The 11,866-nt window shown below is 38.7% G+C and overlaps 2 protein-coding genes and 2 long non-coding RNA genes across 6 annotated transcripts in view; 2 read left to right on the top strand and 2 right to left on the bottom strand.

The window, feature by feature from the left end:
- The window catches only part of LOC146465705 (uncharacterized), a 2,519-nt gene extending 1,336 nt beyond the window's left edge, over positions 1 to 1,183 (top strand). Inside the window, exon 2 of the mRNA XM_085128268.1 lies at positions 1 to 1,183. This exon is cut by the window's left edge and continues 410 nt beyond it. Within this exon, the coding sequence (XP_084984394.1) occupies positions 1 to 156 (156 nt within the window). The 3' untranslated portion in view covers positions 157 to 1,183.
- Positions 1 to 11,866, bottom strand: part of LOC146465702 (uncharacterized) — a 90,818-nt gene that overhangs the window by 62,673 nt on the left and 16,279 nt on the right. The gene's annotated exons all lie outside the window — the stretch shown is intronic.
- LOC146465704 (uncharacterized) lies at positions 160 to 2,818 on the bottom strand. The gene is made up of 2 exons (XR_014868216.1): positions 2,768 to 2,818; positions 160 to 2,309 (listed from the first exon to the last, which is right to left on the bottom strand). It is a non-coding gene; the product is annotated as an uncharacterized LOC146465704 (long non-coding RNA).
- On the top strand, positions 2,980 to 4,901 carry LOC146465703 (homeobox protein Nkx-2.5-like). Its single transcript, XM_085128271.1, has 2 exons — positions 2,980 to 3,485; positions 3,636 to 4,901. The coding sequence occupies exons 1-2, from the start codon at positions 3,176 to 3,178 to the stop codon at positions 4,043 to 4,045; spliced, it is 720 nt and encodes a 239-aa protein (XP_084984397.1). The 5' UTR covers positions 2,980 to 3,175; the 3' UTR covers positions 4,046 to 4,901.

Here is an 11,866-nt window from a genome sequence, read left to right as displayed (position 1 = left end):
GCTGTCCCTGTGCTGGTCAGAGACGGCGAGCCGTGCTTAGGGAGAGAACCTTACGGCTTAAATATGAACATGAATATGAACATGAACTTCGCACCACATTATATGAACATGTACCCACCACCGCAGAACAACCATCTAGCAAACAGAACATGGTAACTCAGTGTTAAGTCAAGCGCAGAGAACATGACTACAAGCTAGGAAGGTCCGGAATGAGCGACTCTTATCAATGACACTAAGCAGAAATGAGATATTTAAAATTTTCTGGAGAAAGTAGAGAGGCCACACAAGTTACATTAGCCAGAGAGTAATGCAAGTAGAAAGCGGCGAAAGTATGGTATTTAGAAGATATTTTTAAGAAAAGAAAAATTGCGGTCTATCTATACCGCATAAAATAAGAAAAAAGTTAAGAAACGTGTATAATTATTGAAACTAAAGAGTTAAACACTATTCCAAAGCATACATTCACCGCTCGATCTAAACACATTTTGTAAATCGCGTTTGTACAAGCCTTTTGTGTGAGGCGCTACTTTGTCACTTTACGTTGATAAATTTCACACGCAAAAACGGTATAATATTTCATCAAAGATATATTTCCCACAGACGAAGTCAAAGCATAAATTTATAAATAGGCAAAAGCTAGACAAATCAGGTTTTGGGGCGTCATAAGCTAATGCACGTGTGACGCTGATTATTGAACGATTTCAATATCAACCGAACAGGGAAAAATACAGAATTGACATCATTTCGTAGTATTGAACACTGGTTTAAGCAAGATTAATTCAAGCCAACATGTATCTCCACGGACATGTTGCTGTCGTCCCGATACCTTTTTTGGTTTTTACCTCCGTGTTATTTTATATTTTATCATTATAAGTGAGACCCAGCTTTGAAATTGAGTTGTCATGACTTATTCGAACAACACAGTGATATCTTGATGACGACTTTGTGATAAGCAATAACATAAGAAATTGAGTACCAAGCAACTTGTCAAAGCCAATCACGGATTCAATGTTCTAGTTCATCTCGCCATACGCGAATAAACATCGATAAAAGCAGACAGAATACCGCAGGCAGAAAGATAGCTTTCAAAACAATTACATCCATTCACTACAGTTTAATTGGCGATTGATGGCACACACATTGTGAAGAGAGTCCAAGACCAAAAAAAAAAAAAAATTCAAAATACATTACAGCCATTAAAAAATATGGTCCGTGTCTCAGATATGGAGATGAATCAAATGTCTACAACATTACTATTGTCAGCTGTTCATAAAAAAAACATGGATACCCTTTCGTACTTTTTTAACTTAAATATTTTTATTTAGTTTGTTTCAACACATGTTCTAAAAAATGAATAAACTTTCAAAAGAAGAAATCTCGGCTGTGGCATCGTTTCTACAACATCTTTTAATTTTTTTATGCTACTGGGTTTTCTTTTGGTAGTCAGGGAGGGCTATGGTAAAAACTAAAGAGCGATCCTGTAAAGGCAAAGCCGAAAAGATTCTCTAAAACATATTCCATTAGTAAAAATCCCCTTTATGAGAAACCCTGACCGGTAATTGACACATTTCTAACGCGCTCTGGAAAAAAATAATAACGGGCATTTTATTTGAAACAAAAATATAAATTTGCGATTAATTTTCGCATTTCTCTAAAAGAGACCGAGTTAATTTCAGAGCGGCAATCGATCCTGTTTAAATAAGAAAAGATGGAGCGAAAGTAATGTAACACCTGACGAATTGTCGGGGAGGTACTTGCGGCAACATTGATTTTGAAATGAAGCCGGGGCTTCAGAAATTGAAAAGAACAAATTGAAATTGAAACTTACGATACAAGCAAGGAAAAAAAGGAAGCTCGAAACACCAAGTGTCTTGAAGCGCTTTTTATTTCCACGGTAAATTTCTGAAGTGCGAGTGAGCAGGTCAAAAAAGCGTCATAAAAGGCAGCAAACAAGATTTTAACTTGGTGGACCACAGTAATCGCATTAGCTAACAAAAGTTGATGGCTGTCACGAGCCTGATGCTAATGATGTCGATTTTAGATCCTTGAAAGCAATCCACAGTCGAGTAAAAACCTTTTAAATGCCTCAATATTGTCATTTCAATTGCCTCTGTCCCTTTCAAACCACTTCCTACGCGCTGAGTTTCCGTTGAGAGGTAAAACGAGATCAGAATAAAAATCTGTCCCAGCTCGCTTTTGTATGGAAATGTCCTAAAGTGCAAGTAAACGTTGTCAACAATAGGCTCACAGCAGATGGCGCGTTCTCTATTGTTCAAATGTCAATCACTGCAATCATTAAGCGACATTACCTGACAATAGTAAAATAATAAACGAATTAACACGTACGCAGAATCGGTACAATGATTGGCATGAGGTGCGAAGTCATTATCGACTAAATAGCCCTCCAAGTAGACAAGACTCACAAAACAAAACTTGCAGTACCACCCATTTAGCCCATTCCCACGCAAGCTGTTAGTCATGTGCTCTTTGCCTTTGATAGCAATTCGAATTTTCAAAAACATCTTAGCAAGAAAAAAGGGAGACTAATTCTGTGCATCTAAAAACAACCGTCCCACGCGGTTTGCATGACAACTACCGAAGCGAAAACGACAATCAGAAAATTATCGCGCGCGGAGGTTACGCGAAATTTTTATCAGCTTAATGAAAACGTACACCACAGACAGACAGGTCAACCTCCCTGAACTTCACTCCAGTTATCTGTATAAACAACCAGTGTTTTGAAACGCACATTGTAATTTGCACCTACTCTTGATCTTTCGATCTTCCTTCGGAAGCTCCCAATCCCTGCGTAATTGAGAGGCCGTGTGTTCTTAATTGCATTGTGTCAGCACTCTTTAACAGAATGTCAACAAACTACGTAGATGAAGCAAGTAGCCAATAAGAACGCCTGATTAGCTTGATTTTCTCATCAACAGCCACTAGCTGATACGCGGACATCGACCAATCGGCGATTAATGTTCAATTTTGATTTCTTATCGCTGAATAATGATATTGTAAAGAAATTCCTGTAGGTCTCCAAGTGCCGTTTTTAGGGTTCACATCTACGGGTGGTATCCTATTTCTGTTTCGGCCAGCAGCGTGAGGTCTTTACGCTAACACTGTAATCACCTCTGTTCTCAACGTTGTTGCGTGTCCAAGTTGAGAACACAACAACATGAATGAAGCCATCCGAACTCCAGTAACACCGTTCTCGATAACCGATATTCTGAACCGTCAAGACGTCCCACAACAGAATAACAACAGTTTCGCCACTTGGAGTCAGCACCCGGCCCACACTCATCCAGTTTCACCGACGTATTTACCTCTGCCTACATACTTTCAAGGCGCTCTACCCGGCATCCATCAACTCGGCTGTTACAAGGCATACAACGCCGCGCAGCTTCCCGCTGCACTGTCCTCACTTTGCACAGAAAGAAATCCGGAGGAGAGCACAGAGCGAGTAGAGGACATAGCGAAAGCTCAGAGTAAGTTGTACTCGAAATCTGTTCTTAAGGCTCTTAAATAGACCAGTATCGCTAGCTTCTTAGGTACCGACACTATTTGCGTAAATTAGACTATTCTTAATTAAGGGAAATAATCTGATCTGATTTGTGATTTTTGTTCTTTCACGACAGAAAATCAAGAGAGAGATGTCAACCACACCTCGACTTCAAGCCCACAACAACCGGCTAAACCTCGAAAGAAGCGATCGAGAGCAGCCTTCTCTCACGCACAAGTCTTCGAGTTAGAAAGGCGGTTTAGCCACCAAAAATACTTGTCGGGACCTGAAAGAGCAGAGCTCGCTAGTGCTTTAAAACTAACCGAGACACAGGTTAAAATCTGGTTTCAAAACAGACGATACAAAACAAAACGCCGCCAGCTAGCATCCGAGATCTGTCCACCAAGTGCGGCGAAGAAAGTCGCGGTGCGAGTTTTGGTTCGCGACGATCACAAACAGTACGAAGACATTGGGTTACCAGCTCTGTCAATGGCGCCATTCGGCACTCAAAGCTTCGCTCCCTCTCGTGGTTTCTTCTATAGATGACTCACCAGATTACCAAATCACGTCCCAGCTATAACAACAAACAGACCCTTCACATCAAACCAGTGAACAAGAAAGACAGTGACATTCAGAGTTGCGTACAAACATTTTAATAGCTGTTGTACTCGATTGTCCGTTTGCAATTGAATTAACCCTGGACTACCAAGAAACGCGGCTTCGAAAAGGCACGCTTGTGTTGAAGATTAGAGGAGGATAACGTTTAAACGGTGAGATACGGAAGTGCATCACTTGTGTCCGGTGAATTATGTGGAGTGGTCCGCTCTCTTAAAGTTTACTCACATCATCGAAAACAGATTGCGCGAGTGTTAGAGTCTTAATTACCTTTAATCCAAGATTAAGATTAACAAGTGTGTATGATAGTGTACAGATTGAACAACGGATGAGAAACATTCCTTGAAGAAGAAAATTTTATCAAACTTATAAGTTTATGCATTACCAATGAGTAGATATATGGATAGGAAAGGGATAATGCGTTTTAATAATTCTGTACTTGAGATCGTTACAATAATCAACCGCGAAGGGATCTAAACGACTGAAACGCGCGCGAGAAAATTACGGACCGCTTAATGTTTCTGCTATTCCTTTTGAACTCAGGGAAAGCAGAGAGCCAGGAAAGCACGTAGCTTGGTTAGGAAGTAAACGGGGAAAATTACGAAACGGATGTGAACTAAATAAACACACATTTTAGCACGCAAAATCACAGTTATTCCTTTCCATAATTCCTTCGCTTAGAATTAAAAAAGAGCTGCGCCGCGAGTAGCTGGATCAGAGCGTCAAATTTTAAAATAGAATCACAAATTCATTGAGACAAAATAAAAGTGTAAAAAGGCCAGGGTGACATGTTTGTCTACATTTCCTTTGAATTAGTTCAGCTTTAATTGATGCCTGAAGTCTCACATCCGAGGGGCGCTTTGTTAACCTCTGATCGTGCTCAACAATTTAAACTGTCGAGAATCATTGCTTTTTGGCGATTTATTCATTTAGCAAGAGTGATAGAACGACAGATAAGTATCACTGCGACACCCGAAATGCAATTATTTTCGGCTGAATTTGATTACAGTGCATCGTTCATCAACTACAAAGAGACTCATTAGTGCTCATTACAAGAGCTTTTATTCAGGGGCTTAATGTGATTGTAAAACACTTCTTTAATACTCATTTAGGTGCCCCTCCCACGACACGTATTTGAACGACAAGATGCTTCGTTTACACCGTGCTTAATGGATCCTGTTTAACGTGTCACTCGCACGGATAGAGTTCCTTAGTATACCAACTTAAATAAAAAGCCCAAGGCACTTTGAAGAGCTTTTTCATGGCAGTTTGATGGGCGACGGAAGTGTGAAACCAAAGACAAAGCCATCTGTTCGATCCATTACCAACATATGGGTCTAAATGCACCACGAATTGAATAAACGTTTAATGGAGGTTACATTTTCATGAACAACTAAAGCCAGTTTTAGTTTTCCCAATGTTAGCATTTCTTTTTTCGGATGCCATGGTTTCCTGTTTGCCCAGTCGCTGTAGAGAATGGCACATCGTTTAAAGGTGTTAATGGTCATTTAAATTATCGTCGCATCGCTTTGTGTGGAGTGTTCTATTTAGAGATGTGTGTTTAATATGAGAAAATCAATTCTCAGTAATAAAAGGCTTTACTCTAGTAATCACTTTCATCAAACGGTGGGCTACTGAAGTAGCGTAACTTGGACATGCTATCACTTGAGTCTATTGTAATGACATATCGCGCCGCTTCAAAATTGTGGGAGGATTTGAGACCTGTTCTAATACACTCAGGTGGACTTTCGGTCCGCCTTGTCATAATAAACTAAAATAAATTCGACTAAAACCACAAAAATAAAATGCCTTCTCCGGTTTCTGCTATCCCGAGATAATGTACTGTCAAGAAGTGAAAACACCAAAGAAAACATTTCTGAGTAAACAAAAACATTTTAGCTTGAAAAAATATCTCGGGTTATCAGGGAAGGCGGTGCCTTCGGGAGAGCTTTATTCGTGTTGCACGAATTTCTTTCTTGCCGCAAACTACTCAAGTTATACTTCATTTTAATGACTTCAGCGTGTGACCCACTTAAGAAGATGAAAGAAACCCATAATTTAATTTGGTGGTGCATGTTTAATAAAACCTTTATGGCAGAAAAAAAAAATATTACGATCATTCCCGTCCTAATGAAAGGGTAACAGCCGGTTGCGGTGCTTCGTTCAATGCCATTAAAATATCGTACTACATTTTTTTCTGACAACAAAACAATTTAAAAGCCGGGAGATGATTACATTATGCTTTTGTACTGTAACTCACTAATTCTCCGGAAGATTGAAGGGCACGTGGTTCCAAAAAAAATGATTTAATGCCATCCTTGACAGCCTTTTACGGGGAAGCATAAAGTTGAGTGAAAATTATATATTGACGATTACTGCCCAGAGTTTAAAAGGCGAATATTCGAAATACAGCATTGTAATTAAGTTTGATTGGAAAGCTGAATTAAAACAAGAAGACAGCCTTTGCCAAGCCATGCAATTTGTGTACTCGCTAAATGACTCTCATCGGTCCACACAACAACCAAACAATAACAAAAGATCGCACTAAGTGCCATCTAGACAAAGCCCATTTTCTAAAATGGGACAACTGAACAGACAACAACCCAAAATGAGCATTTACTCGTTCAATAGAAGCCATTAACGAGGACCATTAATTGTGTAAAGGTGCGAGAATGGCGGGTTCTGTTTATTACACCTTAAACTACTGCATTCAGTCGTCAGGAAGCACTGATTGCTTTTGCTAGGGATAAATAAGCGGGCATCGCGCTGGACCTCGCGCCTATGCGCCCGAACTTCCATCCTTCCGTTTTGAAATTTCGACTGACGAAAAACAAATTATTCCGTTTTCATTATTGTCACAATGCCGTTTTGTTCAATGTGCGTACAGCTTTGTAGAATAAGCCTCAGGGTATCTTGGGGGTAAGGGTGAAAACAAAAATATTTATGAGTCTTCTGGGGCACAAGGCGCCTTGATGGCGATGGACAGTTCATAAACTTAATGTACAACTTCAAAATTATTCATAACACGTCTGTGATATTTTTAACACCGACTAGGTAGGCATTTCAGGGTTGTGGGTGGGCAGAACACAATCTACTTCAATTTCAAAGAAAACGATACGAGATATTTCGTGCCAAATTTTCAAAACGACTTGGCGTTTCGAAGTCAAAGACTGGAAGAAACAAACGCCAAACTAATCACTCAAACACCCACCTACTGCTTATACACAAAGTAGTTTTACCGCTGTTACTACTTCTGAGGGTAAATTGTTTATGCAATTTTTAATTCGGAGCTATTCTCAACAACTTCATCTTCGGATCGAAAACTGAGCATCTAGCAAAATCAAACTGTTCAAAATCCGTGATACATGGACAAACTTGTTCACTCTATTGGCTTGCCTTATAAAAAAAAACCACTCTTTTCGTTTCAAAGGGTTAAATATTATAATGCCGTTACTACTTTCGCGCATTGGATAGCCTGATCACAAGACAGCAACATCAACCGACCTCGTGTTGGGTCTAAAATCGAAAATAATCGGGCTATTCGCCGAGATTATCTAAAGAGAGTCCTTCCATGAAAAGGAAGAAAGATTATACAAGTGGCCTTATCACAACAAGGTACCAGGCGGGTACCTCCAATAAACAGCTGTATCACTCTCTGTGCGATAATTTTTATTTTCTAAAAACAAATATAACTCGTATCACCCCAAAAAGATATGGATCGAAATCTTACTAGGAAATGTCTCGAAAAATAGTGTATCAAGTTGACACCTTTCAGCGTGACATGATTTAGCCTTTTGTTTCATACAAATTTTCAACAAAATACGGCTGGAAACAATGCTCATATTTTCCTTCTTCGTTTCACAAAAAGTAATAACAAAAATGCAAAATATCGGAGAAATGAACTTAGCACTTTTTTTTTAATCGAAATTAGTTTCAAACGATTTGGGACATACCCCGATGCGATAAATGGAACAGCAACCAAAATAGGAAAACGAGACAATTATCCGAATATTGAAACTAATAAAAATAGCCTATTCACATCAGTGCAAGATTACCTGTTATTCATATATCCATGTTTGATGTCAGAAATTCTAATTTTTGTTTTCAAATCTGAATCAGCAACACCTGACGGTATCCCAAAAAAACATATCCACGGAAAATCGATAATTGCTGTTCTCACCGCGCTAAAAACGCCACAATAAAACACATATATCCTATTGAAATTCAGTTGTAATAAGGAAGCCGTTTCAATTATAAATAAGAAATATATATACCGTACATTTATAATTGAACAATGGAGAGAAATCGTTTTGTTGCTCTAAAATATGTTTTAATATTCTTCTCTTTCTCTGTACGCTAAAATTATACTGATAAATGGAAATAAGTAAATTATTCTGTAACCACTTTGCAGACCATAGAAAGACTTGTCCTTTCCATAGACGTTTTATCTAATGGGAGATGCTGTCAATTTACCTAAAACCTAAAGTACATGAAACGTAAATCGCATTAAACTCTTTCTTATTATAAGAAAAGGAAACGATGTTTATTAATGTCGTTGGTAATCAAAAGTACGATTTAAACTCGGCTTATATCAAATAAGAAAATAATTCAGTTACCAATTTTCGAAAAAGAACACGTTTAACAGTCTCATTCTCGATATTGTATTCTTAAAAGAATAATAATCGATTCTGCAAAATACTGAAAAACAAAACAGCACAGAAAAATACTAATCAATAGCTTTCACGCGAAGGGGTTTAGGAGTTTTTCAACATACTCGGTGACAAACAGCATTACGTGAACATACTGTGAGGTAGCTTACATTTGGAAGGTCTTCACACTTACGATTTTATCCACCGACTCGAAAGTTAGGACCACCTTGTACTGCATAATAAACAGCAGTACAGGAAAGTGATCTGTGCTTAGTAGCTTTCATTTTCTATAATTTCATCCACAGGACTGGCCACTTTGAGAAACGGAGTTTTAGCGCGTTCTCGCCTACTGAGTATTTTGTTTCAGGTAACAGAACCAATATAACGACAGTTTTGTTTCCTTATTATATACGCGTTCTGGCTGTTAAGATTCGGTTCTCGGCAGGATTGCTTTGCCCTAGACCAAAACGGAAACAAGAAAAAGATGAGAGATAACACAACGAGGATAATGCTGGTGGTATGGTCAATATTTTTGGTATTTTTACGAAAACTGACACAAGGTGCCCTCAGCAGAGTTAGCTATGTTTTTGTTTTGTCTTGATAAGGGTCATGCACATCCTGTACACGCATTGAAACCTTCCCAAAGCAAAGGAAGCGGATACAAGAAAAAGCTCACATTAACCTCTGGTCCGATAAACAGTGGCAGTAATCGATCCCTCAATGTAAACAGTGAAAATGTCTCCACTAATAAATGAAAACACCTAGTTCTTAAAATAGCAAAATAGAGCACTGAACTTGTTGCTGGTGATCCTGCTGAACAACGTATACTGTCTACTATAACAGCTAAAAATCACAATCTAGAAACTAAGACATCGGGCTAAACGAAAACAAAAAGAAACATACATCAACTTAAATCGCAAAATGTGATTGTCGTACCACTTTAAAACGATTTTGAACAGTGAAGAAAGTTGAACTTTATGCTATCGCTACCCCGCCAACAGTGTTTCCTTCATGAAAACAAATAAAAAAATAACCGTATTTCTGATACCCACTAAAATTACTGCCCCAAGTATAGCACAGTACATCATCACATGGACCTCCGTTTTAAATTTGCCTGGGGGAAAGTTTTCATGCAACTGGCAAGACCGTGCGTGCACGCACTGTCTGTTATCGCCAACTGCGCTGATTTAGATCAGTAAATTTGTGAATTGCAAAAGTCTCTCTGGCGGCGAAAAATACCAAGAACTTCCACACAACCCCAGCCGCCATTTCGGTGACTGAGCATTGCAAAACCAAGAACAAGCATGCACAACGAAATTGTGATTGCAGAGACTACAGTGGAAGTACAGTGGAACTTAATAGCCGGATACTCAAACGTAGAGATCAGCAATTTTTTTTTAGGACAGATTGTAGAATACTTCGCACTTACTTAATTAAGAAGATTATTTACATTTACTCGTGATTTTAGCGAGGAAGAGCCCCTTTTCGACTCTACAAACAAATCATACACTGCAGTGCACTTTAAAAGTGCTCAAAATTCCATTTAATCGTTCGCAACTCGAATGTAGACTCCGCTTTGATGTGACAGATCCTCACTTGACATCAAAGTCCAACTTTGATGTCAAGTGAGGATCTGTCCATTAACATGGTTTTGGAGGGTGCCGCCATTTAGCTGGTCAATTTGAACTTGATCTCGCGGCTGCAATTGCGTCATTTAAGACAAGAGGGTAAAACACATGGAAAACGAATGTTTTAAAGGCGATGACAGTCTCATCGTGAGATGGCTAAGAGGTCCATTACCACCCACAAACCCTTGACATGAAAATTTTTGACATAAATTGAATTCGCTTGACGTGAGTTCTTCACAAAACATGGCGTCGCTACGGCCGCGTTCACCAATCAGCGAAACCCAGGGGAAAAACATTTACAGAGCAACAGTAAAACAAACTTCTTCATCTTAGAATGGAGTAAAATAGAAATAAAAAAAAAGGGAAAAAAAGCCGCGGCCACCCGACGCGAATGCAACTGTTTCAACAGCTGTTTATTAAGCGTGCTCTCTTGCCTGTGTTAAAGTCTGGAGGACGAAGTTTTAGCACCCACAATTTAACTTCCTTCCTCCCCTGCGGCCAAAACCTCTCCAACACGCGAAAAATCCCGCTAGCTAAACAGACTGAACTTTCCCAAGCGCTACTATACCTTAATGGTAATTATTTACACCCAGTCATGAAGCACGTTGTATGTTGTCTATTTCATAAAATGCAAATAAATATACCTTCATTTTTAAAGCAAAAAACCTCATTGGTCATGATAAGCCGCTTGCTAGGAGTAAGTTTCTCAGAATTAAGCCTTTCCTAAAAAATTAGGAAACCAGCGAAGATCACCTTTGTGAATAAAAGATTTGGAAGCAAAAACTGAAAGGTGTATTATGATTTTGACGTTTTTGACTATAGTTTTTGACGACATTGCTATAGATGTGATTATGGGGACCATTAATCATGATTGCTGGGCAGCATTATTTCATTCGTGCAATGGCTGTTTGTTTGTTTGTTTATTTTAAATATTTGCAAAATAAAATAAAAAGTTATTCTCGACTTTTCACTGCAAGTTTTAACTTGGGTGCTACGGAAGGCATATAGGTTAACTCCATTACTATCGTTACAGAAGGATCTCACTCAAGGCTTTAGCTGATCGACCACTTAGCAATTTAACCATTGGAAAGGGGCAAAAAATTTCGTTTAGGTGTAGCTAAAACTCCATTAATAAATGAAAAGTGAATCGAAAAAGTAAAAAGTTCAAAAGCATATTAAAGAGAAGTCAATCCAGAGAAGTCCGGGGAGAGGTGGTCAATATAACTTGATTCTTTTACGCTCAACAACTTCGAAATAAGAAACAAGTAAAAATAATTATAAATTTCATTTCACAAGTTATCGCAGCAAGGTACAGCTCAGTAGTTTTCATCCTTTGGGTTAAGCTGAAACCACCAAACAAGAAGTGGAGTCAGTTTTCGGGCTATTTGAAATTTGTTCACTTTGAATCATTCACCTTTGGTCTAGAACGTCTCACATGAATTTCCGTACGTGAATTATTTCTTTATCATAAACAA

The sequence above is a fragment of the Pavona decussata genome, unplaced genomic scaffold (assembly GCF_977016875.1).
Source record: "Pavona decussata unplaced genomic scaffold, jaPavDecu1.1 SCAFFOLD_155, whole genome shotgun sequence".
Classification (NCBI taxonomy): domain Eukaryota; kingdom Metazoa; phylum Cnidaria; class Anthozoa; order Scleractinia; family Agariciidae; genus Pavona; species Pavona decussata.
The sequence above is the reverse complement of the archived record's forward strand: the minus strand, read 5'-3'. Positions and strand labels throughout refer to the sequence as shown.